Source organism: Vicugna pacos, chromosome 16 (assembly GCF_048564905.1).
Source record: "Vicugna pacos chromosome 16, VicPac4, whole genome shotgun sequence".
In the NCBI taxonomy this organism is placed as follows: Eukaryota; Metazoa; Chordata; class Mammalia; order Artiodactyla; family Camelidae; genus Vicugna; species Vicugna pacos.
In genome coordinates, this window is record NC_133002.1 from 3,075,106 (window position 1) to 3,102,739 (window position 27,634).

The 27,634-nt window shown below is 34.4% G+C and overlaps 1 protein-coding gene across 1 annotated transcript; it reads right to left on the minus strand.

Annotated features, from left to right (window-relative positions):
- SKA2 (spindle and kinetochore associated complex subunit 2) lies at nucleotides 1–27,393 on the minus strand. The gene is made up of 4 exons (XM_006218012.4): nucleotides 27,264–27,393; nucleotides 12,454–12,540; nucleotides 6,119–6,295; nucleotides 1–2,026 (listed from the first exon to the last, which is right to left on the minus strand). Exons 1-4 carry the CDS (start codon nucleotides 27,294–27,296, stop codon nucleotides 1,958–1,960), a joined length of 366 nt encoding a protein of 121 aa, XP_006218074.2. The 5' UTR covers nucleotides 27,297–27,393; the 3' UTR covers nucleotides 1–1,957.
- Between the last annotated feature and the right edge of the window lie 241 nt (nucleotides 27,394–27,634).

The following is a 27,634-nucleotide window of genomic DNA, read 5'->3' on the forward strand; positions in this document are numbered from 1 at the left end:
AACATTTCAAAAATAGAATTACAGATTTTATTGATTAACAAGATAAAGAAAGGGGTACAAACTTTTAAATTACAACTAACAGAACAGTGGCCATTAATAAAATAACAAAAATCAGTAGGTATTCTGGAAACATTCAGTTTGGAAGGCAGCTATGCTCACCACTATACCACCAACGCTACACAGCTGGAAACATTCAGTTTTGAATATTCAGGTAGAGATTTCTGTTGGATATGTGGATTAGGTTTAGTGGAATAAGTTATATTTGGGAATCATCTCCCATGAGGCAATATATGAAGCTTGGGAAATAAATGAACACATAAAGAAGTGCATAGAGAACAATTTTAAGGGAGAAGAGGGTAAGAACAAATGTTTAGAAGGTAACTTGTGAAGGAAGTCAGAGGGAAAACAGTACATTCTAGTCTTTTTTTCCAGATTGAAAGCAAAACCACTTTAACACCAGTAACTTGCTATGACCTCTTTGTGATACTACCATTTTTCAACCTTACCAATCAACATCACATCCCAGAGCCACCCCATTACAGGAACTTCCTCAGTATTAACTGCCTGAGTACTGAAGAAAAATAGGTTACTGAGGTGTGACTTATTTCTCTGTAATTTAAAAAAGGGGAACATTCTGTTCTCAAAATATGCAAAATAGGCAGGACAATTTTAACTGAAGCTACTTTCCCAACCCTGCTTGTTAGGTATTATAAGTTTGTTAATAACATAACAAAAAAATTTTTTTTTATTTTATAAAAGTATAGTTCTATAACCTACAGAACTAACATTTTATACAATTTTCCTAGTCTTTTCAATAACTTGTTTTTATTACATATATGGAAATACTGAAGGATTACTAAATATCAAATCCTAACACTTTAAAATCTCATTGTGCTTCCATCCATCCTGACACATACAAGTTAAATGAGTTGCTCAGCATCATACAGCAAGAATTTAAAACCAGCTATTTACATCTGAGGTATGACTTCAAACCCAATCTTAACTACAAAACTATAAAGCTTCCCCTCTCACCCACTTAGCATAGCTTCAGCATTTCCCAGAACATTAACAGTAGTAATTTATTGGCAACTTGACCCCCTACTGGATAGATACACTATGATTTACTTTCCTATTTACTTCCCATTAGTTTTTTTTCCCTAACAAATATGGAAATTCACACACACAAAACTGGCAAGTAGCAGTTGCCAGTGATCCTCTCATTTCAGTTTCTTACCTTTCACATAGAATAAACAATTACAGTAATGTAGATGCGAAAGAAGAACAAAGGTAGTATTGAAATACAACACAGACAGTCTAAAACAGCATTTGAAAGCAGCACTCATGCTGCCAAACATTAGCAAGCAGAAGGAACAGGACAAAAAGAAACACAAGTGAGGCTGTCACAGAAAAGCCAGCTTCTTACCAAAGTTAGGTTTTGTGGGAGATGGTAAGTCACATATTAGCAGCCTCACTGATAATGTGACCACATCTGTAATCAAAATTTTCAATAATAAAATTATATACGTATATAATGTATAATATAATACAAATATGTGTCTATCCTTTAATTTCCAAAGCATGCTCATTTACACTTGACTGACTGACAGTACCTACTCTTTTACAATAGGCCAGGACATCTGTGTAATCCCGATTCTACAAAAACAGGTACAAAATAGTGTTGAGAGTTCCTTGCCTGAAACTACAGGACTAAGCGTATGTGCATATATTTTTAAGTCCTTTATTTCCATTCCGTCCTTTTGAGTGAACTTTATTAATATAATGTCTGTCCTTCTTGTATTCCCTTATCTTGTGAAAGGCATCACTATCCAGTCACCCAAGTCAAATCACCTTTGCCATCCCCCCACCACTAGTCATCAAGTGCTAACAAGTCATCTTCCTAAATGTCTCTGGAATTGACCGCTTCTCCATCAGAGTCCCCTTTTACAAGTCCATTTCTTCATAAGCCTGGCATGTAAGCTTTTAATTGCTCTGCCGCAGTTTTCTCTTCTTCAGTCAATGGTAACAGCTAGAAAAAAAATGACAAAATCTTTATTTCAAAAACCTCTAAAGATTGTTAAATTAATTTAGTTAACTTCTGCTTTGTCATACAAATAAATGTTTACATAAGCTTATACTATGTATGTAATCACAAATTGAGGAAAGTAAGGAAAATACATATTGGCTATCTATATCCAAGGTTGTTTGGTGTTTGAGCTTCCAAAGAATTTACAATTAAATCGAAAAAACAAGACTAAGAAATCAAACAATTTAAAGATTGTAATCTAAAAGAACCACGGAAGTCACATTTGAACACCATATTCTAAAAGCATTTTTTTGTTTGTTTGGGGTGGGTAATTAGATTTATTTATTTAGTGGAAGTACTGGGGATTGAACCCAGGACCTTGTGCACATTAAGCCACTGAGCTATACACTCTTAAAAGCATTATGAAAAATAAGTGTGAACAAAAATCTTATCGATACACAGAGTTTTCTCATCCCAGGGTTATGTCAGCAATGAGTAAACGCTTTCTAATTTCATACTTCCAGACTTTCCCCTCTCACATGTTATTTGGGTTACAAACCCATTCCTAAACCAATGTTAAAGGAAAATCCATTTCCTTTGCCAAACAGGCACACCCCTGAAGCTGAGGATAGCACCAACTTTACCTCAGGCATGAGGCTGTGAGGAATGGCACACATCTCAAGAAAGTCAGTAATCTGTTAGGCAGGAAGGGAGAACAGGTGCTGAGAAAACAACCAGTGATCAGAATCCACAAAAGCACATAAGAGGAAAAGCAAAGGGAAGAAAGAAGACAAAGTTGTAAGGGACTTTCACAGAGCACCAACAAACAAGCTAGCTGAAACAAAGGATTAGTGGGGAAATTATAGGAGGTACAATCTGAAGAATTACTCAAATAGTTACAAATCTGCCTAATTATATAGGTCATCTCTAGAGAAGGTGCCAAGTCTGGAACACCCCAGACCTACAGAACCAGAATCTCTAGGGCATTGCTTTCCCATAGAACTTTCTATGATGCTGGAAATGTTCTGTATCTACGGTGTCCAATTGGTAGAAGAAGGACTGAATTTTTTATTTTACTTCATTACTTCTCATTTAATTTACATAGCCACATGTGGCTACTGGTTCCAGCTGATTTGGATGATCAAGCCAACATTTGTTCAAAATGTTCACGTGGATAAAACGAAAAACAATCGTATGCCTTACTGCAACGCAAATAGTTACAGAACTTCCCTCTTCTATCTCAAAAACAGGAAGTGGTATTATTCTGGCAAGATTCTGTTTTCCATGAATCCATGTTTCTCTTTGTGATCACGGTTTAAGAGGATTTCAGACCATCTGTTTAATAAACCTTCACAGAGTTTTCCCAGGAATTAACTAATCTAAAATATACAGAAATTTTTCTTTTTTAACACCAATGTTTCAGAGCATTGATGGAATACCACACACATTCTATTTTTAATGCCTTTTTAATTTTCTTTTTACTGCTGTGTTTTTGTTTTGGGTATTGTTTTGCTATTTTGTATTTGGAACAAGTTTAGCTCTTTTCTTCCTTTTGATGGTCACCTATATATTTAAGTATATTTAAACCTCAATGTCTTAATATCAACTAAGAAGATCAAGAAATTTATATATTACCCCCTGCCACCTCCTTTCTGTTCTCATCTGTTTATTTTTAATATGAATTCAAATATATTTTCTATATATTTTCAAATGAAAAACCACTTACCTTGATAAAAATTAAAGCAAGATAGTAACTGAACAGTTTAACTTCTGTTGTTTATAGACAAAGCATCATTTGCCCCAAGTAGACATCCCTTCCATGTTCCTCATGTTCCCAAAATAATTTTAAAAGTCCTTTTGGTTATTTTAGAAAATTTTAGAATCCTCAGCTCAATCTAGCCTTTGGCTTTCTTAACTATTCTCACAGTTCTGCCCCTATAACTAGTATACCTCTGTTTATACCTGGAATCCTTTATATGTCCTTTAAACTCTGGGCTCATAGAACTGTTTTTGGTTATACAGCTCTCTTCAGATGCTGTCCTCTTTTCTCCTACATTTCAATCATAACAATTTTCTGTGAACTTTCTACTACTATCTCATTTTTTAACTGATAGGTACAAGATCCACCATATCTAACATTTCCCAACTTGGCTAAAGTTGATTCTAAAATATGATCTCCTTTTTTCAAGGTTTATAACCTACCTTTCAGTCATTTCTCCTTATTTGTCATTATCTGACCCAAAATGAAAAACTCCCTTAGCTTTCTACTTTTTTTTTATAATTATTGCTCATTTCAGATACTTTGTTTTGGTATTTCTCAATTCTATCATTATTTTATTATTAGTTACCTTTTTTCTAAGAGTGGCCAATAGAGCTATTTGACTAAATTAATGGCAAGTAAATATGAATTAAATATTTTATTTTTAAATGGAATTATAATGAACATACATATTATATTAGTTTCAGGTATATAACATAGTAATTCGGTATTTTTAAACATTATGAAATGATCACCACAATAGATCAAATTCCCCTCTGTCACCATACTAAGTTGTTACAATGTTATTGACTATATTCCCTAGCTCATTTCAGAAACTTTTAACTAAATGAAGATCTTCATAGATATTCAGATTATGGAAATCCCCTATCACTATCATAACTATTTTTCTGTACCACTTTGTAATCTCAGAAATATGCCATCTATTTATTGTATCCAATGGAGACAATTTTAGTAAATATTCAAAAAATCTAGTGAACATTCAAAAAATATTCAATTTGTTCACTCACCCAAATTTGTGCTTCAATAAATTTATGGATTTCTCTACACAGTATGTTGATATGTACATCCAGAACTACTCAATCTCTCTTCAAGACTTGTTTCCTTAGAAGAAGTTTATGCTTCTATTGTTAGGCTCTGATCACATATGATGAAGAATATGTGACTTGATTTTATTTATAGAAAGTTATCACATACATACCTTTTTTCGCATTTTATTTACTAGCATGCGACACCACCCTTTGCTTATTACCTACCGTCTCTACCCTCTGTCCCTTTTTTAATTGCACTCCCCTCCTCCAGTGTTCATCTCCCCATGGCAAAACAGATACACTTAAGGTGTCATTTTATAATTTTAACCAGGCATTGTTCTCTTTTCCTCCATTGGCAATATAAAGGATTCTTGATCAAATTGACCTGTGTAATCACCATTTGAGATTTACTCTTGCTACCAGCCAATAATTGAAGTATCTTAAATCATAAGTTAATTCAGACTTTGCAAATACCATGTATGCTGCCCCTAGCGGCATGACCATGTCAGTCAGATAGCCTTTCCATGCCCAGACACAGCTCCTTAAAACAACACTCTAAGCAGCTATTATCAGTCGATGGGGTTAGCACCAGAGATGAAAACCTATTGGCCATCTTTTGTCCAGATAATTAAGTCCTACTCTATTATTCCATCTACATTAGGCTATCTTTTCTTTCAAAAACCCCCAACTTGATCTTAACAGTAAATAAAAATGCTAATAAACCCTTCAATTGACTGATCAAGATCTTAGTGCCTCGGTCAGCAACACATATTCTTTTTTTCTACTCAGACATATCTGAAGGGTTTTACACCTCAGTGATAGAGGGTCACAATTATAAAGATTCTTACACTATATGAGAAGGGGAGGCAGAGTGGAGGAAGAGAATGAACGTCAGGCTTACCCAAGCCCACCAACTCAACTGAAGGAAAAGAGAACTAAAATAAATAAATAAACGTCACTGGGATAGATGCTTTCTAGATTCTCAATCTCACTAGTTCTTACAGGAATTGGCAGAACTGGTAGATTTTAATAAGTATTAGTATGTTTTCTCTTCTGCCATGGCTACAGAATCCAAGACAGCATACCTCTTCATTAACCAAGTCAAGTCCACATGCTTATTTTAAAATAAAAGGAGATAAGAGCTTGAGAGAATCAAGAAAATCTCATTTTGATCAACAGCTCAAACTGACTGTTGAATTTCAAAATGAGAGTTACTGGGGATTTATCTTTCAAGTGACACTCAGAATTAAAACTCTACAACTGCAACAAGTCAAATGAAAGCATTACCTCCAGGTCTGTATGCTTTTGTAGTTCTTGTAGCAAGGCCATAGTCTTATTGAAAGTAGCACAAATGCGGCTCTTAGTCTCTTTCTGCTCGACAGCAATTGGTTTAAAGCGTGCGTGCAAAGTTTGATATCGAGACTTTATTGCTGACAATTCCTTTAACAGTGTAACTGGATTTTTCTATATCAGGAAAAAAAATCAATATATATTAATTCATGGAAAGGAAAAAGTTTCTTCTGAGAATTAATATACAACACATTCCATTGTCCATTTAATAGAACATTGTATTTAATTATGCAATTATGTGACAGAGGATGAGGATGAGAGGAGGGGAAGAAAGAAGTATAAGACCTATATCCTATTCTCAAGGAATTAAAAGCCCAAGTACAGAAATAACCACCCCCGTCCCCGACTCACACTCACAAAATAGCAATATTAAATAGCAAATAAAGTCACATTAGATACATAACATTTGATACATAGTTCACAATAATTAATTATACAATACTTCTAAAATGCAATTCTAAATGTTATTCAGAAGATTAAAGGAACTACTTTGATTTGTTCTTAAAGAATAAGACAACTTGAAACCACTTATAAAATTCTTAAACATACTGTCATGGGGCTTAAGCAATATATACACCAATTCATTTACCTCAATATACAAAATTCATGCCAACTCAAGCAACTATATTTACAAATTACATTCATTTTTCAAATTCATTTTGGAATATAAATAACCACTATTCCATAAAAGACATTTCAACTGGGTCCTTTCTGCCACTTGAAAATTCTTTTCATTCCCTGATGGTTTGTTAGCAAACCCTCCAATACTAATTATTTCAAACTTTCTTCCACTCCCTCTAGTTCCCACCCGCTCCTTCTTGGCACAAGATCTCACCCCAACTACTTTACGAAGGAGACAGAAACCTTCTAGGAATTTCTATTCCTCTGCCTTTTCAACTGAAAATGAAAACATCTATGGACGTTCTGACCCTTACTCAGCCCCTAACACTAACACTATTACTGCTGCTTCCTCCACATATCCTCAAGAACCTTAAATTTCCTATATTTCAATAACCTCATATCTCCCTCTATACAGACCTCAAATATATATAAATCTTCCCTGTATTGAGGGTAAAATTAACTCATCTCTTGATTCTGTTGTCACTTTTTGCACTCCATTTGCCAACAACCTTCTAGATTCTATAATAATATACTTCTTCAGGTGCCAAGTTATTTTAAATCATCAAAAAGTCTGACCTGCCCTATAGCATGTAATTTTGACATGCACCCCTCTTCTTGCCTCTCCTTATTCCCTTCTTGTACTAATCTTCTTAAAATGGACTCTTGATTTCCAGAAAATGATGCTATCTTGGATATGTGCCTACTCTTCAAATATCTCTTTCACGGACCCTAACTCATGGCTGTGGGCAGAGGCTCAGTTCTCTACTCCCCTCTTCCTTGGAGCTTTTTCAATAAGCTTTTGATGATGGAAATGGTAAATAAAGATGATTCTAACAGGATGAATTAGACCCAAAAAAATCTAACCAAGTTAACAACTGCTGAAATAGTTCTCTGGTGATCAAGACCTATGGTACGAGCAGTAGGAGTAGGAAGAGGACAGAAGAGAGACTCCGTGAAAAAAGTTAAGAAAACTTAGTGGTATGTTTGATATGTGCAAAAAAATAAAAGATGACACCAACTGTATAGTCTGGTAGATAGAGGAATAGTGTGTATTAAGATGCCTTTTGTGGTATCTACTCAGTAAGATCCCAATGACACTGAGACCTGTCCCTTCACCCTTCACTTCTTATCACGTTTCTAGATGTTCTAAGAGATCGCCAGTAAAAAAACAAAAAACAAATAAACTGGAAAATGCAGTCCAAAATATCCAAAAAAGTAGGGGGGAAATATACAAAAATGAAAATAGGAAAGAAAAGATAAGAAAAATAGAAAATAGATCCAGGAGGTTCAATATCTCACTAATGGGAAAGGCCATAAAACAGGATTTCTTTTTTTTATAAATATACAGGTGAGAAAATTTATAAGACTTTAGATTCACATGTTTTCAGATTTAAAGAACCCCACCAAGTGACAGCACAATTAATGCAAAGACCTATCCTATAATCATAAAATAACTATAAAATTTCACAGCATAGATAACATATTCTGAAAGTTCCAAGACAGAGTGTGATGCAGGGCTGTGTGTGGTGTTGTTTTTGTTTTGTTTTGTTTTATTTTTTGCGGGGTAGGGGGTGTGTATAAAATAAAGGAAGACACACAAAGGATCAGGAATTAGAATAGAATGGCGTCTATTTCTCAACAAGAACCTTGGAAACTAGAAAACTACAAAGCAATGATAAATTTAAGAGAAAATAATCTCCAATTAAACCATCCATCAGCTAAAGGATTAAATTTAGGGTTAAATAAAGACATTTTCAAACATTTTATGTCTCAAAAAGTTAATATTCTGTGCACTACTGCTCAGGAAGCTTCTAAAGGATCTGTTTTACCCAATCAAGGAAATAAACCAAGAAACAGTAATACAGACTAAAGGGAGTAAAACAAAGAGAATTACCCAAAATATGGTAAAGAAAGCCTAGAAACACAGCTGTGGAGCAAGAGGATAGAGAGCATCAGAAGGGATGTGGAAGACAATGAAACTTATCAATGAAATGTGATATGTCTGACACTGTTGACAAGAGTTTTAGAGCTCTGTTAGAAAAGTCTAAAGCTGAATTAATAACAGATGCATAGAAAAACTAAGCAAATTGAAGGGGAAAAAAAGAAAACAATTATTAGCTCCAGAAAAACAAGTTGTATAAGATGGGAAAAGCAAACAGGTATATTATATGAGTTAGATAAAAGCAATATTTGCAGAGTCATAATTGCTATGGTCTGAATGTGTCCCAGCAAAATTCATCTGTTGAAACGTAACCCCCAAGGTGATGGAATTAGGAGGCGGGACCTTTGAGACTTCTTGGGAACCACCGTGTCCTTTTATTAGAGTTTATAAACTGTGCTGCATTTTATTTAATTTTGTGCCTATAACATTTCAATTAATGTTAGGGTTTTATTTATTATAAGTGGGTGATCACTTTTGAGAGCTCTCAAGAATATGCAAAAAGTGCTCTGGTAATGATAGTGCTAGTGATAAGAAAAAAGAAAAGCCAACATGAAAGCAAAAAACTCAACTCAGTTAAGTCTTTTGAAAGAAACAAACCATTAGTTGTGTTACTAAATTTAAAAGAATCTATAGAGAAAACGCTCATGAAATAAAATTATCTTTCTGGAATAAATACAGGTGATAATCATGCTAATCGGAGCCTGTAGTTTATTGTATCTTTATCAAGATTCTATTTTTAAATGTTCACTTTTATGCAGAGTTACTGACAGTCTCCAAATCATGAGGACAGTGCAGCTAAATAAAATTATATGCATGTATGTGGGTGTGAGTTTACACGCACACCCCCCCACTGACACTGGTTGGCGCATAGTAATGTTCAATGAATGTTTACTGCCACTACCACCATGTAGAGGTATTAGAAGTTAGTGCTAATAGATGTTTCCTTTCCTGTTCCTTGATACACATATAATCATTAGGACTAATGTCAGTGAAATCTACAAAGACTAAGTTTATGTTTTCTTCCCAAGTGTAACACACACAAAAAAGGGAGTTACTGGATAAGTAATTACAGGTATTTTAAAAGTTAAAGTTCAAAGGTTGACAAAGAATTATCATATGATCCCGCAAGTCCATTTCTGGGTATTTATACAAAGAATTGAAACGCAAGGACTCCAACAGATCTATGTACACCAAAGTACATAGCAGCATTACTAATAATATCCAAAAGATGGAAACAATTCAAGTGTCTACTGACAGATGAATGGATGAACAAAATGTGGTATACACACACAATGGAATATCATTCAGACTTAAAAAGGAAGGAAATTCTGACACATGCCATGCCATGGATGAACGCTAAGGACATTATGCTAAGTGAAATAACCCAGTCACAAAAGGACAAACATTGTATAAGTCCCCTATATGAGGTATACCTAGAGTAGTCAAGTTCATAGAGATAGAAGGTAGAATGGTAGTTGCCAGGGGTTGGGGAAGAATGGGGAGTTATCATTTACTGGGTGCAGTTTCAATTTGAAAAGACGAAAAAGTTTTGGAGATGGATAGTGGTGATAGACTATGATGTGGAAGTACTTAGTACCACTGAACAGTCCACTTACAAATGCTTACAGTGGTGAACTTTATCTTGTATATTTTATCAAACTTAAACAAAAAATCAGGGGAGGGTATAGCTCAGTGGTAGAGTGTGTGCTTCACAAGGTCCTGGGCTCAATCCTCAGTACCTCCATTAAAAAAAAAAAAAAACCAAACCCTAAGTATGTAATAAGATGGTACAACCACTTTGGAAAACAATTTGACAGTTCCTCAAAATATTAAATATAGTTACCATGTGGCCAGCAATTCCACTGTTAAGTATATATCCAAGAGAAATGAAAGCAAATACCCACACAAAAACTTGTACATGAATGTATATAGTAATATTATCATAATAGCCAAAAGGAGAAAATAACCACATGGTCTGTTAATTGATGAGTAAATAAGAAAATGTGGTACAGCCATACAATGAAACATTATTCAGCTATAAGAAGGAATGAAGTACTAACTCATGCTGCAAACTGGATGAACCTTTAAAACATGCTAAGTGAAAGAAACCACACATAAAAGGCCACAAATTATATGATACGTTCAGACAGCAAATCTGTAGAGTTTATAGAGCTAGAAAGTAGATTAGAGGTTGGTAGGAGCTGGCCAGGGGTGGGGAAGGAGGTGTTAATGTGAAGTGACAGTTAGTGGGTTTCTTTCTGAGGTGATGCAAATATTCAAGTATTTATTATGGTGATGGCTGCACAACTCTGTGAATACAATGAAGACCACTGAATTGTATACTTAAAAGAGTGAATTTTATGGTATGAGAACTATGGTTAAATAAAGCTGTTTTTAAAAAAAAAGTTGTAACAACAAGGACCTAACCTATAATGGAAAAGAATCTGAAAAAGAATATATGTCGATGTAGATGTATAACTGAATCACTTTGCTGTACACCTGAAATTAACAAACACTGTAAATCAACACTTCAATAAAAATAAATTTAAAAAATTAACTATATATTTAAAAAAAGGTTGTAGAAGAGAAAAATAACTGGAAGTGGAACAAAGACATGAGATGGGAGGTGGAAGAAAAGTGGAAGCCCTGTATGAAATGTCTTCCACATAGTACTTGAAAGATACTGACTCAGATGAGGGATTTGGCCAGTCATTAGATGGTACCACTGGACCAGAATTGGCTGGCTGTTCTTCAGTCACAAAGAAAAGAGGAAAAGACAGTCAAATCAGTTAAGGAGCTAGAACAGTTCAAACTATACTCCCACAGAATCCTGGCATTCCATGAAATAAACAGGAAAAACTGAACATTTACAATGCTTTCCCATTTCATATAAAATGTTACTTTAATTTGCACTTCCACCCAATCTCCCCGAACTGTATAAAATTTTTTGAAAGACACTAAAATATGATATTTCTTGTCTGCTGGCACAATTATTTATGTGGTAAATTAATGTTAACAATGTTTAAAAATTGTTTGCTTTTATCTATAAAGGCATGTGTACATGTAGTTATAATTTTATGGCATGTAAACAGTTAATATTTTAATATTTCTAATCAACCTAAACTTAGAATAACTAAGTATGTAATTTTATGTAAAAATCATAGTTCATATAAGAAATCTAATAGTAAATCATCTTCCTGAGAGAATATCATAACTTCTAAGATTTCTCCCCTCTTAACCACTGCCTTAGAGGTATTTATAGTCTCTCCCAGAATTTCAGAGGCTTCCATAGTGGTTTATGCCTCTGGATTCAATGATTCTTATTTATGGGTTTTAAAAAAAAATGTAACCACAAGTTTCCTTGACTATAGGTATAATCTTTCCAGTGTTCTGTGACTAAGCTTCCAACACAAAAAGATTCTATAAATTTAATAGTTAATAATGTAATTGTCATAATTAACTATTAGAAATACTATCAGTGAGGGAGGGAAATAGCTCAGTGGCAAAGCACATGTTTAGCATTCAAGAGGTCCTAGGTTCAATCCCCAGTACCTCCATTTAAAAAAAAAGAAAAGAGTAAGAAAGGAAATACTATCAGAAAATCTTTTATAAAATATTCTCTTAAAAAGACACTTAAATTGGCACAACATTGTAAACTGACTATGAAAAAAAAAGACCAAAAAAAGAGGCATTTTACTTTGCAGATTACCTTGCCTGCTGAATCAGGATGATTAGTCTTGATTTCATATTCCAGCCTGTATTGAATGTAATCCAGATCAGAGTCAGCTTTCTGGAACTAAAGATCAGCACATAGCATTACTTTGTGAACCAAAAGACACATTAATAAATGCTGTAACTGTTCTTTCTTTTCTCTTTATATTTTTTAGTACTTTAATAATGTGACATACACTCATTTTGAAAATATGGAAATAGAAAACTATACAAAACCTCCATCATCCTTAATACCCATGCTCTATTTAGAACAATGGCTTCAAGAATTCCCTTGGGTTTCTGACAGTCATCAGGAGGTGTTTGTCTACCCCTAATAGGAAATGTGATTTCACATTAAAATAGAGAACAGATTTCTTTTCGGGGATAATCACGCTGTTAACATTATCTGCAACCTCTTAACCAAAGAACTACAAATATGTGCCACACAGACCAAAGTTAGAGGGCTTAAAGATTCATAAATTACACAAGAAAAGCTACATACAGTACAGGTGTAGCAGTCTGAGTAAATCCAATTTTTTGAACCTGGGTGCTACCATGGGACCTTGATCTGCAGTAAACTTCTAAGGAAGGAAAAAGGGGAAAACTGCCACACGCCATAAAATATGTGTGTGTACATACAGAAAAGGTGGGGAAGATATATATCTCTGAACGTGAAATAATCTACAAATTATTCTTAATTTTTGGAAATTCTACATCTTTTCCATGATCTTAAAGCACGTACTGTCTTGAATTTATGGTCCTTTGAGTTTACTATGAAAGTGATAAAAGAAATTTTCACATATTGAGGTATGGAGAAGTCATTCTGGCTTATCCATAAGTTAACTTGAATTCTATGCTACTAACTAAAACAGCCTGTTTGTGGTCTCTCAAACATACATTGTACATCTGTATTTTTAATTATTTAAGAATTATTAAAGAAAAGGGCACGCTGACCAGAAGTAAAGAATGGCCATGTTAAAAATAAAGATCAAATGAAATGCCTCTCTTCCAGGCATGTCAATGCTGGTATTCCTTTGATATTAAGACTCCCTTCCCAGGTGCTAAGGCCATTCTGTATGTGTACATGCTCATCTGTTTTGTTTTGTTTTTTTTTGAAACCTTGAAGAAATGTATCCGTCTTGTTTAACGTTCTTTGTTCTGACAAGATACAAAACTGTGCTTGTCCAGAGCAGTTTCTCAGAGTAATCTGGGAAGCGGATTTCTGGGCTAGTGCTCAATATGCCTCAAACAAAACTCTTGTCTATTCTTATTATTGATTGTTTATTGATTATTTTCATCAACAAAGGGCAGAACATGATTTCCTCAGGGATGGTCTCCCATTCCTAGCCCCCAGCTGAGGAAACTGCTTTGGGAAGAAGGTCCAGACCTTTCCATCAAGTTAAGTTCTGGACCAAAGATTGCTTCTTGAAAATTTGAAGCCTTAATGGAAAGAATAAAAACCTACAAAAGTAGTTAAAAGTAGTTCTCAGGTCTAATGAGAAGTGGTGTTATTTTTATTTTACAAAAACTAAACCAAGGGTTCTACTTTGGAATGTAAAGCAAGACAAAATGGCTCTCAGAAGTTAAAATGCTTCTAAGGTCAGAGGCTGTCATTACTGAACAGAATTTCAGAAAGAGATAAAACTAAAGGTTTCATCACTAATAATTTCTCTCATCATTGGCATAAATTTAAATGCAAACTCGGCAATTTAACAAAATTCTCTTAATAACCAAAAACTTTTGGAGTAGAAATAGAAGAGAAGAGAAAGTCAATCTTTGTTTTTAAAAATTTTCCAAGAATCAGTATTTGATTTGCATCTCTAACAGCAAAAAAGTTGCTGTGAGCCAGAAAAACAAATGCAGAAGTTCTTTGTTTAAAATTATGTTTAAAATGTTTTCTACAAATTGGAGGCATTTCATTTGTCTTATATACTTAGGTTAGCTGCCATGATTACTCAATAATTAGACTTCTTTAAACATAATAATTACTATATATGTATATGTGTATATATAAAGAAATTCCTGTTGGCCTCATTTCCCATTATTAGAATATACTCAAGGATTATCTTTTCCTTTATATTAAAAAAGTACACTAACCTATACAGCATGTGGATGGGGAGTATGGGGATGGGTCAGGGGAAAGGGTAAATCAAATTAAGCAAAGGCACTAAGTATTCAAGACCTGATTTGTTTTAATTATTGAAATAGACCACAATTCTGTGACTTTATATATAATTGAAGGCCTTGTATAACATTCTAAAGCATAATTTTAAATAAAAGTTTTTAAAACATATTAAGTTACCACAAAATTATTAGGATTATGGGATTTGTTGCTCCAGGGTTACCTTAAAACAGAATCTCTATTCTAGGAGCCTTTAACTTGCTTATAAAACAGATACTCTTAAGCCTACACATTTTTTAACATGGTATTTTGGTTCTGCTTAAATTTAACTAGCATAATCCCACAGTCCATTTAACAATGTCTTCTCTTCAAGAGAGTGGTTTCAGCTATGGTTCCTGTAATACCTGGGGGTCCACAATGTATTAAAATCACCAAATTGTACCAATAAGTGGTTCCTGCTTTTAAGTAATTTACATTTCAATAAGATACTAAAGAGTGTGATTCCAATCAATGGTATGATGGACCTAGCTAAATTTTCAGGAATTTTTGCAAGCCAATTGTTAAACACAGGCACCACTAAAATTAAATCATATAAATTTATAATTAAATTATTAAAAAGAAATATATATACAAAAACCATAACTTCCTAGTTACTTTACTATATTTTACTCTTATCTATGCTCTTGTGGTCTATCATATCTATATAGTAGAAATATATCATATGCTACTATTGCATTTCTTTTCAACTTCATCTTCAGTGACATCATGCTAAGTAGCTTGAAATTATTTAGGGTGGAAATACACCAGGAAAAGTGGCAAATGCTAAAATTCAGGACTCACTTTCTCCCCATAGCTGCATTTATGTGTGTATCACTGCCTTCAAAAGATTTTTTTTTTTAATTCCCATTCAACTTGTAATTACTATGCCCACACTTCTATTTGGAAAATATTTCAGAGAACAAATAGAATTTTAAACAGACTTTAAAAGACAGGGGGTGGGGGAAATAGGGAGTTACTGCTTAATGTATGCAGAGTTTTAGTTTGGAAAGATCAAGTTCTGGGAGATGGACAGTGGCTATGGCTGCACACCAATGTGAGTGTACTTAATACTGCTGAACTGTATACATTTGAAATGGTTAAAATGATACATTTTATGTAATGTAACTGCAATTTTTTAAAAAAATTTAAAAGACATGAAAAACAGCTTGAGAGTAGAATGTCATTCTCCTTGAAGAAGTGAACAGAACATTTTATGATAATACATAGGGAGGAGTATTTACTTATTAGTGAAGTCAGTGGGCTAGGGAATAAGCAGGGGACCAGAAAGGAAAACAGGTGCCTATGCAGTGTTGAGAAACAGAAAAATAATCAAAATTCTCTGATCTGAATCCTTCATTTTATAAATGAAGAAACAGTCTAAGTGACTTTCCTTTAATTCTATTTCATTACTCTGTTTTTAATGTAGTTAGACCAAAGTTATACACGACATTACAGGCAATAAGAGTTACATAGATGGTGGGAAAATGTAAAGACTTTACTTAACATTAAATTTAAATAGTTTTTTTTAATGTTAAACCTACTATCTCTGCAGTTAGTCCATTAAAAAAATTCCCTCTGAATACAACCTGGTAAATATGGTACAAAAAAAAAAAAAGAAAGAAAAGAAGAGGATTAAGATGTGTTGTAAGAGTTGTAGCCCTGGTATCACTAACCAGCTTTGTGGCCTCCATTATCTTTCATTTCTCTGGGTCCCTCCTATTAAACGAGAGAGTTGGAAATCTAAGTCCCTTTCAACACTAAAATTCTGTTATTTCATTATACTACAAATAAACCAAAGTTTAGTTTATCAAAATGTTAAAATTTAGAAAAGTTGTTTCCTCCTTCTAATAAGTTAAAATTTGACATTTGAGTTTCAGATTTTAATATTTATATTGAAAACTAGCTTCTGCTATTTGTTTTCTTCCTAGACAAAAAAGACTGTTGCTCCAGTTTCAGCTACATCATTTCTGTAACCTGCCCATTGTTCTTCCCAAACACCAAAACCCTATAAGCAATATTGCACTACTCAGAGCTATTTACACAGCAGAGACAATATCGATAGGGTTCTAGGATCTGGTGATGAACAGGAAATTTTTTAATTACATGGAGGAAATTTACTGACCAATTATGATAGTCTCCAAACCTCATTCATGTCTAGTTAAAAGAGCAAAAGATTGATCAATTTCATTCATAACCCTCAGTTATAAATTACTCTCTTGGAAGCCTTGTAATCAGTGAGGTTGCTGTTTAATCAACTTTGGCTACCTATGATTATTTTTTAGGCACATTATTATCTAAATATTTTTAGAATATTTAAAATAAAACTAGTAAAGTTTTAAAGCCCGAGACATTCATATTTCATATTCACAGTTTTCTTTTAAATTGGTAATAGACACAAATGGGAAGTTTTATATCAATCCTAAGAGTGGTTAATAAAATACACAACTTAGCTGGGAAAAGTCCATAGAAATCAATGTTAATGCCCCAAACACAGCCAAATTACATTCTGCCAATTGGACATCCTTGGAAGCAGACTGGGACTGTAAGGAAGATACTGTACAAATGGGAAAAGGAATAGTTTAGGAAATAATTTTGAGTTTACAGAGCATGCTACCTTTTAATAAACATGTAACATTCTGTTATACTAGTTTTTATCATGACCAGCTTAAGGCTTAAGGTAAAAGGCACACTATATTACATACCACTCAACTATTAAGCAAGGAGAAAAGACTATAACTGCAGTCCAGTTTAAAAACACTTCTTTACGAACAACCCATAGATTCTCACTGTCACTAAAATGGTTCCATTCAAAAGGACCAGGGCTTTTAAAGGTTCAAACACATTCTCTTGTAAGAAAGCCTGTCTCAATAGCATCAAAACACAGGGAAGTGATGGCGGGAAATATGGCAGTCTTGCCAATGGCGAGAGGAGTTGGTAGAGATATGTTCTGGACTCAGTAGCTAGGCTTAAAAATACATTTTCCATAGAAACATTGTTTTAAGGGAGAATTAGGTATCTTAACACTCCAAGACTTAGGTAGCTATATTATCAACCAAAGAATCTACTTAAAGCACCCCTCTTCTTACATTCTCCTCTCTCCAATGCAGATTTAGAAACACCTTTATCTAAAATAGATAAACAAGGTGCTACTGTATAGTACAGGGAACTATATTTAATACCTTGTAATAGCCTATAATGGAAAAGAATGAAAAGGACTATATATAACTGAATCACTATGCTGTATACCAGAAATTAACACAACATTGTGAACTGACTATATGTCAATAAAAACAAACAAATAAATAAATGAGATGGAATGCCAGCAACAATATCTTTGGAACGAAAAATTACATGAATAAATAAATGAGTTCACATTAAAAAGGAAATACCTTTATTTACTCACATTTAATTTGTTCATGGCTATGGCTTACAATTTCATGTATTATAATCATTTGTTTGCATGGTAGTGACACCACTTGATTTCAAGTTTCTGGCTGGCAAGAGCCTTGTCATTTCACCTTGATATTCCTAGTTTTTAACATAGAGCCTAATGCTCAATGACAAGAGGAAATAGATTAAAGAACATTTATTCATTTGAAAGAACAGCCTGGAACCCAGCCCCCTTTATAGCTTATTTTAAGAAAAAATATTTCTAGTTCTAAACAAGTTGAGGGCCACCTCTAATGCCTACACAATCACAACTGGTTTTTAGTATATTTCTGCTAGAGAACTGACTATTACCCACTCTCTTCCAGATAGAACAAACACAAGTCTATGCCAGTCTGAAATACATACGCAGTGACATGTACAAGCACCCGGTTACAGACATGTTATTTCAGGCAAATAGTAACACCAAAGCAGAAGAAAGTGTGAAGTTTCAGGTTCATCAGTTCCTAATCTGCAGGCATTTATGGAACAATTATGAGGGTAGTACACATGAGCCCTGCCTGTGAAAGACTGATTTTATCAGTTAAAGTAGTCTAACTGATAAGCCTTTTTAAAGCTTTCAGGATCCTAGGTTATTTGTGTTAACTGTGCTATGGACTACAGGGACAGATTTTCATAATACATAGAATGAACCTGGGTTAGAAAAATTTAAAGATATACCCACCAAAAAAATCTAAAATATACAACATAGTCTCAATAGTCATGGAACTGTAGGGTTTTTTCCCCTCTTTTTGTATATCCACCTTCTGATTAAGTTACAATGGGTATGTATTACATGTCTAATAACTATTTGAAGCAATTTTTTTAAAAAAGGTAAGTCCATTCTGTACTAAGTCACTCTTCACTTAAAGATCATTAGGGTTTCCCAGTGTCTTCAGAATTCCAACTCTTAGTATGATTCTCCACAAGATGACATTAACATTCTCTCCACTGAAGCTTCACATTTTACACAACCAAAATGAGTTTCATTTTTTTTTAAATTCACCCATCTCTAATGGCACCTGGCAAACAGCATCCTCTCAAATATTATATAGTTTAATATATAGAATAATACTGTGTAAAAGGTTCTAGTATTGTGTAATATGTGTATAAAATAGTCATGATAAACTGTCTTCAGAGTACAAGGTTAGAATATCATCTAATATGGCACAACAGCTACATACCTAAGTTGCAGGACATAATTAGAATAGTGAGCATACTTGAAACAAATTATCTTGAGGGAATACATTTTTGGCAGCAATTCTTGCTTACACAGATACTTAAAAGGATATAAGATTAATGATGTTTCATCACTTAATTTCCAATCATTTCAGCCTCTGAATAGCAGATATCCCACGATCCAGGGCAAGGATCTACAAATTGCTCTTAACAGTTGGCAGTTTTAGCTATGTACATTATTCTGGTGAGATGGAGCTCCTTTAATTTAAAGAAAAAAATTAAAAACTGTCCCTTTAAGGGGAATAATCTTCTGTCTTACTGTCAATGACAAGGTAACAAAGTAGACTGCCAAATAAACTGAACCTCTGAACTCCTAAAGGTGGAGAGAGAAAACTGGAAAGTACAGTACCAAGAAACAATCTTTGTCATTCAAAAAAAAAAAAAAAAGTTTTGAAACCCAAACGATAAGCATATTCTAGTATATAAAAAGCAGAAACTGTCCCTTCCCTTTTAGAGCTTTTCTGAGTTTATAAGAAAAACTGTAAGTTAGGCCTCAGGGAATAATATGAAGATTAAATGTCTGAGCAGGAAGTATCTAGGAAAGATTTTTAAACCTTTAAAGCCAGTAGTGCTGAGTCATTCTGAATCTATACTAGGAGATAAAGTCACTTCTGTTATTTATGCTATTCTATACCAAATAAATAGCCAATAATGAGTCAAGAACACAAAAATCAATATGACTTAATCAGAAGTCACTAAATTTCCCTATATTCGACCCAAAACCTTAATTGGATATTTATATGGAGAATTTTCTTTTTAATTTAGGAACACAGGTTCATGATTACTACCGAACATGCATATTTAAAATAATTTAAAATGTTCAGGGATGGAATAAAGGAAAAGTGTGGTGGACGTTCTCAACTTAATAGCTAAAAATGATTTTACTAGTTCTTCATCCCAACCCTCCTGTTCCCCATCCCAACACAGTACTGAACTATCTGCAGTTCCCCTCACTTGTACAATACCTCTCTTTTCTGGACTTCTACTTACACTGGTTCCTCTGCCTGGAACACTTCCTGTTTCCTTCAGTGGCTAATCCCTACTCATTCCTTCAGTCTCAAATTATATCTCACCTGTAACAGGGAACCTTCCACAGGTTAGGTGCCTCTTTCCAATGTACCCTCCACAACACCTGGTATTTACTTGTCCCATCATGGCATCTGTCCCAACGTATTTATGTCTCCTACTTAAGTTCCTTAATATCTTTAGCCTCTAGTACCAGCTTGTCCTGTACTAGTAGAAACACTTACTGAGTGAAGTATTGTCATCTAAAATTGGGGAAATTAAGGGGGGAGAGATAAATTAGGAGTTTGGGATTAACAGATACACACTACTACATATAAAACAGATAACAAAGACCTACTGTATAGCGGAGGGAACTATATTCAGTGTCTCGTAATAACCTATAATGGAAAAGAATCTGAAGTATATATATATATTAAATCAACTATATTTCAATTAAAAAAAATAAAGTTAAATAAATAAAATTGGGGAAATTAAGAGAGGAGAGGATGAATTTTTAAAAGTTACTACAACTCTCACATTTCCTAACCAAAAAAATTGTTCTGAAAAGCTAAATTTATTTTACAGCTACTAATCACTACACGAAAACCTTAGTAAAAACTGAGATTATTTCTTCATTTATAAAAGAACAAAAACACTGAATCAAAAAATCAAGGACTGACTTATTCAAACATTTAAAATGTTATATATTAAAATAAGTTAGAAGTATAACCTTTTAAAATCTAATTGAGAATAAATTTTATTTATCTGGGATATTCTTAACAGTGAAACTCTGTAATGTTTGACTAAGAACGGTAAATTATTTTTTGTTTGCTTTAAAACTTTTACCTTGCTCCAAGAAAGAAGAAAATTTCTCACTTGATTTTAAATGAGCTCGTATGGATGACTTTTCATACTCTATTCTTAAAACCGAAGATATGTTCAAACCAAAATATAGTTCAAGACAGAAGAAATATTCCCTTTCTTCACCAACTGATAAATTTTTAAATTCTTTTTTATTAATACATAATCTTTTACCCCCCCAAATTTTATACTTGGATAGAAAGAAAATCAAATGATATCTAAAAAGAAATTTTATTGTTATCAATTCATTATTTCAGAGAAAAGAAATGAGATCCTCAAATAAGGCAGTTTTGTCTCTTAGTCCCTCCCCATGTAATGTCCTACATTGTTAAAAAAAACACAAAATTCTACCCACTGCTCTAACAGCCCACTACGGATAGTAAGAAATTAAAAGCCAAAGAGGAAAACAGCCACAGTTGAGACCAGGTGGAGATTAACTTAGAGACTTTACATAGAAAATTTGGAATAAAGTGGCTTTATGATGAGCAATCACATTCTTCATTCCTTACAAATGATGTCTTTGAACCCATTCGTAACATCTCAGGTTTCTTTCTTCCCTGATACCTATTCTCCCAGCCATCTTTTAAGAATATTTGCTTAACAAATAGCTTACTTTTTTCTGAAATTCAATGCATTTAGAACACATGTTGTAATAGTTCTTGCTCTACTTTTAAGATACAGAGCACCAAAAGAAATCACACTAAGCAGGTAATTAAAAAATTATAAGACCTATAAACTGAAAACTGCAAAACACTGTTGAAAATTTTAAAGACCTAATAAATGGAGAGATAATGTTCATGTACCAGAAGACTTAATATTGCTAAGATGTCAATTCTCCCCAGATTGTTCAGATTCAACATAACCAAAATCCCAGGCTTTTTTGTAGGAAAAAAAGAAAGTGACCAAAAAAACTATTTGGAAATGCAAAACAGTTTCAAAGTTTTAGAAAACAAGAGCAATGGATGAGGCCTTACACTAGATGATTTCAAGGCTTACTAACAAAAATTAACTCAAAAAGGACTGAGATCTAAATGTAAAAACTAAAACTATAAATCTTCTAAAAGAAAACATTTGCAACCTCGAGTTAAGCAAAGATTTCTTAGATAGAACACAGAAAACTTAAACCATGGAATAACATGTATAAATTGGACTTAATCAAAAATTTTTAAGTGAGAAGGCAAATAACATAAAAAATTAAAGGAATCATAAAGTAATAATAAAAAGAACTCAATTTGAAAATATGCAAAAGATTTTAACAGATATTCACTAAAGCAGATATACCAACTGCAAATGAGCACATGCAAAGATGTTCAATATCATTAGCCATTAAGGAAATGCAAATTGAAACTATGAGATACCACTAAACACCTACTAGAATGGCTAAAATGAAGACTGACAACAATACTAAGTGTTGGTGAGGATTCACAGAAGCTGGAACCCTAACACATAGCTTTGGAAAAGATTTCAGCAGCTTCTTATAAGATCAAGTATACTTTTTTATAATGCTACCCAAGAGAAAAGAAGGAATTATGTCCACAAAAAGACTTGTACTACATGGTTTATAACAACTTTATTCATAATAGGCAAAATCTGGGGGAAAAAACCCAAAGTCCATAATCTGGTGAATAGATGAACAGTTTGTGATACTCATTACAATAGAATACTACTCATCAATAAAAATAGTCCAACTACTAATACATATAACAACGTGGGTGAATCTCAAAAGCATTATGCTAAGTGCAAGAAGCCAGACACAAAAGACTGTAAGCTCTGTGTATAGATTCCATTCATATGAACTTCTAGAAAAGATAAAACTAGAGATCAGTGGTTGCCAGGGACTTTGGAAGGAGGTTGACTGCAAAGAGTCATAAGGGACCTTTTGAAAGTGACAGAATGTTCTGTATCATGACTATGGTGGTGGTTAGATGACTGTACACATTTGTCAAAACCCATGAAATTCTACAATTAAAATTGTTGAGTTTTACAGTATGTATATTATATCTCAAAATGATTAAAAAAAAACAAGTGATGGATAAACCCTTTATTATATCTCATAATTACAAAAAGAACTTTAAAACACATTCTTAAGTTTTAAAACACATTCTTAAGTTTTAAATTCAAGCCTTTACTATACAATACACAAAATTGACACCAATTAAGATTTCAGGCACGTTATCACAGGAAATATACAGCAGAGACTGTTTTCATCACTTACTAATTCATCTTCACACTCAATTAAATAAAAACTGAGATTTGCCAGAATCTATCCAAATCTATAACAGAAACAAGCAAATGACAAAGTACTGCTCTTTTAGAGAAGCCACAACAACTTTAGCTATAAAATGTATTCTTTCTAGTGTTTCACACTGCATTACAGCGGTGAAGTTTTAATTAGTTAAAACTTTTTTTCAAATTATGATTTTCTAAAACATACACTTTTGGTAATAAAATTATACAGTTTTCAGCAACAAAGGTTGTGGTCAATTACTCACAGGCACTGAAGAATGACATAAGGCAAGAAACAAAATTCTGGTGTACATTCTGCTTTCAGATGCTTTGACAATACTATTGCACTGCTAGCTGTAAAGTACAGTAGTGCAATAAAGTCAGAGCATTCGTTAGCAGTAATAGGTAGGAAAGAAACACAAAAGCATCTTGCATCAGTTGAAGCTTCAGTGAGAAAAAAATTTTAAAAAGGGTTGCCACTTTGGACATAAGACATCCAAAACCTAAGAACATCTATATCAGTGTTAAAACAAAAAAGAATAGAATTTAAAGATCAAAGTGATACTGTTTTTTGATGACTAAAGAATGGTTATTATCCAAAACGAAATATGTATAGATGTAGAAAGGAATTTTGTAAATGGCATTAAGTTTTATAAATTATTAACACGGATATTGTTAAGCCCTTGGGACTGGTATTAACAAAACAGGTTATAATTACTACCAAGGCAAACTTGTGAAAATATTTCTCTTCTGCTGAGATGTGTTGGTTAGCTCCTCCATAGCAATTGATTAGCTGCCATATAAAACAAGCCTTTTGAGAAAGATTATCAAAGAAAACAAACGAAAAGTAAAATAAGGAGTTTCCCAAATTCTATAAACCCATTCTATTTCTCTGGAATCTAAACTATATTACAAAAAGCACTTACCATCTTATCTGCAGAGTTTACAGAGTTCCAGGGAATCAATATGTCCTAAAGAGGACACCATTAGACCTACCTAACTGAATACTATGGAAGGGGATTTTAAAATTTCAGTTAACCCCTAAAACATCTTAAATATAGGAGGAAATCATCTCCATTTCCTTCAAATGCAGAAAAATCAAGGAGAAAATAATAATGGGAGGAGATTAAGAATCAAGTTTCCTTGGATTTAATCCAATTAACACCATAACCTTTTAACTGGTGAGAAACCATTATAAAGTCAAATGTCAACCCAGAAATAGAAATAGTAAACAGTATTATAGTATCATATTGCAGTATCTTTGGTGCACAATCACCAGCGGCACCACAAAAGGACACTAAAAAATACCAATCAATAAATGAAGGGAAAAAAGTTAGAGAACAAAGATCACCCCAAAATGAATGAGCTTATTCCTCCATTAATAATGTTGATTGATGCAAAAACACTTCCCATTTCTTTCACCAAGCTTTCTTAAATATCCAGTTCAGCTACGTGGTTGGATTGAGCCTAATAAGAAATGAACTCAAATTCAGGACAGCTGGAGCATGAATGTCTTGACCTCAAATCCTAGGCCACATAACTCAGATATTAGAGTATTTCAACTCTGCTAGCCAAGTACCAGGTTTTAAAGACAAGTATTTAAAAACAAATGTTTAATTTTTCTGAATTGGAAGTTAATACATACAAGAAAAAATGATTTTTTTTAAAATTAAGAGGATCGGGCTATTTGTCTACAAAATTAAGATAAATACTTTAGTTTCAACGTTAATTATATGCATTTTATTTCACTTATTAAATATCTAACTTGGGTTCCTCAACAAATTCTTTATTTGAGTAATATAAAACCTAAAATCAGAGGATTGCACAGGAGGTCATTTACCTTTGGAATCTCAGAAAACAAACCAATTCACAGAGTATTTTTTCCTAAAGGCACATGGCAAATCTAAAGATAAGATGCACTGTCTTATACCATCCAACCAATACAAAGCAGTAATAATAAAACTTTTAATAATAGTTCAAAAACAATTTTTAAATACTAATGATTATAGAAACAAACTAATTTGAAGGGTGGGGGGCGGGAAGCTATGACTAGGTTACTTGCAGGGAATTTACAAAGACCACTTTCTTCGCTCTCTCTTAGAATTTTTAAAAACTATTCCATCATTCGAACATTTAAAAGTTTAAGAGTCTGCTTACATCATAATTTTCTCAAATTGACTTTTTTCAAGATGTACATGTAATTGTTTGCCGCGTAAAATGTGTTCAATCTAGAAAATGTCCTGTGAGACTCTAATGCCAAGTCCAGAAAAGGCTTACTTAATTGGTACCTTAAAATTAAAAGCCAACTTGTGGAGGTGGGGGGGAACTATTAAAAACAGAATTAGTATCATTTAGCATCTTACATTTAGGCAGAACCATCCATCTGGAAGGAGGAATTCATAATGAGGGAGAAGGACAAGATATTAACTATGTCAGTTGATACAATCAAACTACAATACTTAACACGTTGGTTCTTTTTCTTTCTTCTTTTTTTGGAAATATAGTTAATAAGAACAAAACTTAGAACTAAAAGTTCATTATTACAGCTTTGGAAAGCTGCAAAAAAATTCTTCCTTTTCTGCAGTCTTTTCTTGCCTTCCCAATCCCCACACACACCCCCTACAAAGAAAATTAAAATTCAAAACGTTAGAAGCAACTGAAAGCTTTCAAGTCGATTTTATATATAAGAGGCACTACAATGCATTAATACATTAGAAGAAAATAATAAGATATTTCAAGGTCTCACATTTTATGGGGTGAGAATGGTATTCAGTTTCTTCCAGAATCACTACATATTGCAGATATTAGAGAGACTCAAGGTTCAGCTTGGAGAGATGAAGAAAAAAGATTTTGCCTTTTATACTTAATCTTGTAATTTAACAACAAAAAAAGGATAGGAACTTAATGATGGGTGGGTCCTCCAAATTCCACATTTCAAAGGAAGCCAGCCCAAGCCAAACACTGGTAATACTGAGGGTAAAGGACTGAAGATAGGACAAGGGAACTAAGAAAAGAAAAAAGCGCGGGCGATCAAGCCAGTAGTCTAGAGATGGAAAGGAGAGAATAAAGAAGACAAGTGAGGGAAGGATCCACAGAAAACGAGGACAGCCCTCCAGTTTAGCGCCCTCGAGCAGGCCAAGCAACAGCGGGAGTCCTTTCCAATTATTCGCCCCCGCCCTGTACTTTCACAATGAATGAAACTAGGCAACTCCAGAGCAGGGGTGCCTTCCACGTCCCAGTCCAGCCCGCGCTACAGGAAAGGAGCTCGAGGTTCGGATCCCCATGACTCACACCTCTCCCCCACCGAAGGACTGCCACCTTCGGGCCAAAGAGAAACTGGTCTAGGGGCTTCCTTGGCTGCTAGGAAGTTGTGCACGCAACTCTAGCAGCCTTTCTCAGACTTTCTTAGCCAGCCCTGGAGACTGTGAGCGGTTCAACACCAAAGGGATTTCTCTCCGCCCCTCTCAGTTTATTCCCCACCCTATCCTCCATCCCTCTTTCTTGGAGCGTGAACGACCTCTCCCCTTCTTGGGGCGCTTAGTGACCATTCCAGTCACGTCTTTTGATGGAAATACACGGAACGCCGTCTACACCAGCCACAGCTCCTTGAGGGGTGGGAAGGTGAGGGCAAGCTGCAAGGAATTCCAAAGGCCCCGCACCCTCAGCATCTCCCGCCATTTCCCTCACGAGTTTCCCGGATGTAACCCCTTCCCCCGCGGCGGTTAAAAGAGACCAGGCGGCGGCGACTCCCTTTGGTGCAGGAGGAGGGAGCTCGAGTTTGGTCCAGCCTCCACCGCCCAGGGTTTCCGGCGACTCCAAATTGCGTTCCGCCTTGGAGGCCATCGGGGAAAAATAAACTACCCAGTAGATCTCCTTCTCTTTACACTCACCATCAGTTCCAGCTTATCGACCTCCGCCTCCATGTTGAATAGTTGACATTCCTCAGACCGCGGCGGCGCTTAAGCCGCAAACCGTACTAGCACTGAGGGTCCCTATTGGACAGCTGTCACTCAACGTTTAGCACTCATTGGTCCCTCCGCTTCACCGGCTCCCGCCCATTGGCGTCTGGGAAACGCCCCTCCGCATGAAACACCTTTTCCAGTTGGGCAAGGACACAAAACGCCACAGGAGGATTGGCTGCTGTACACTTTTTTTTCCCCATTGGCTGCACCCTCATCTCTACTTTCCATTTCACAGTTGGAGTTCAACAGAGAAGAGCTTGCGATTGGTGCAGTCGGAAGAAGAGCCAACCAATTACACA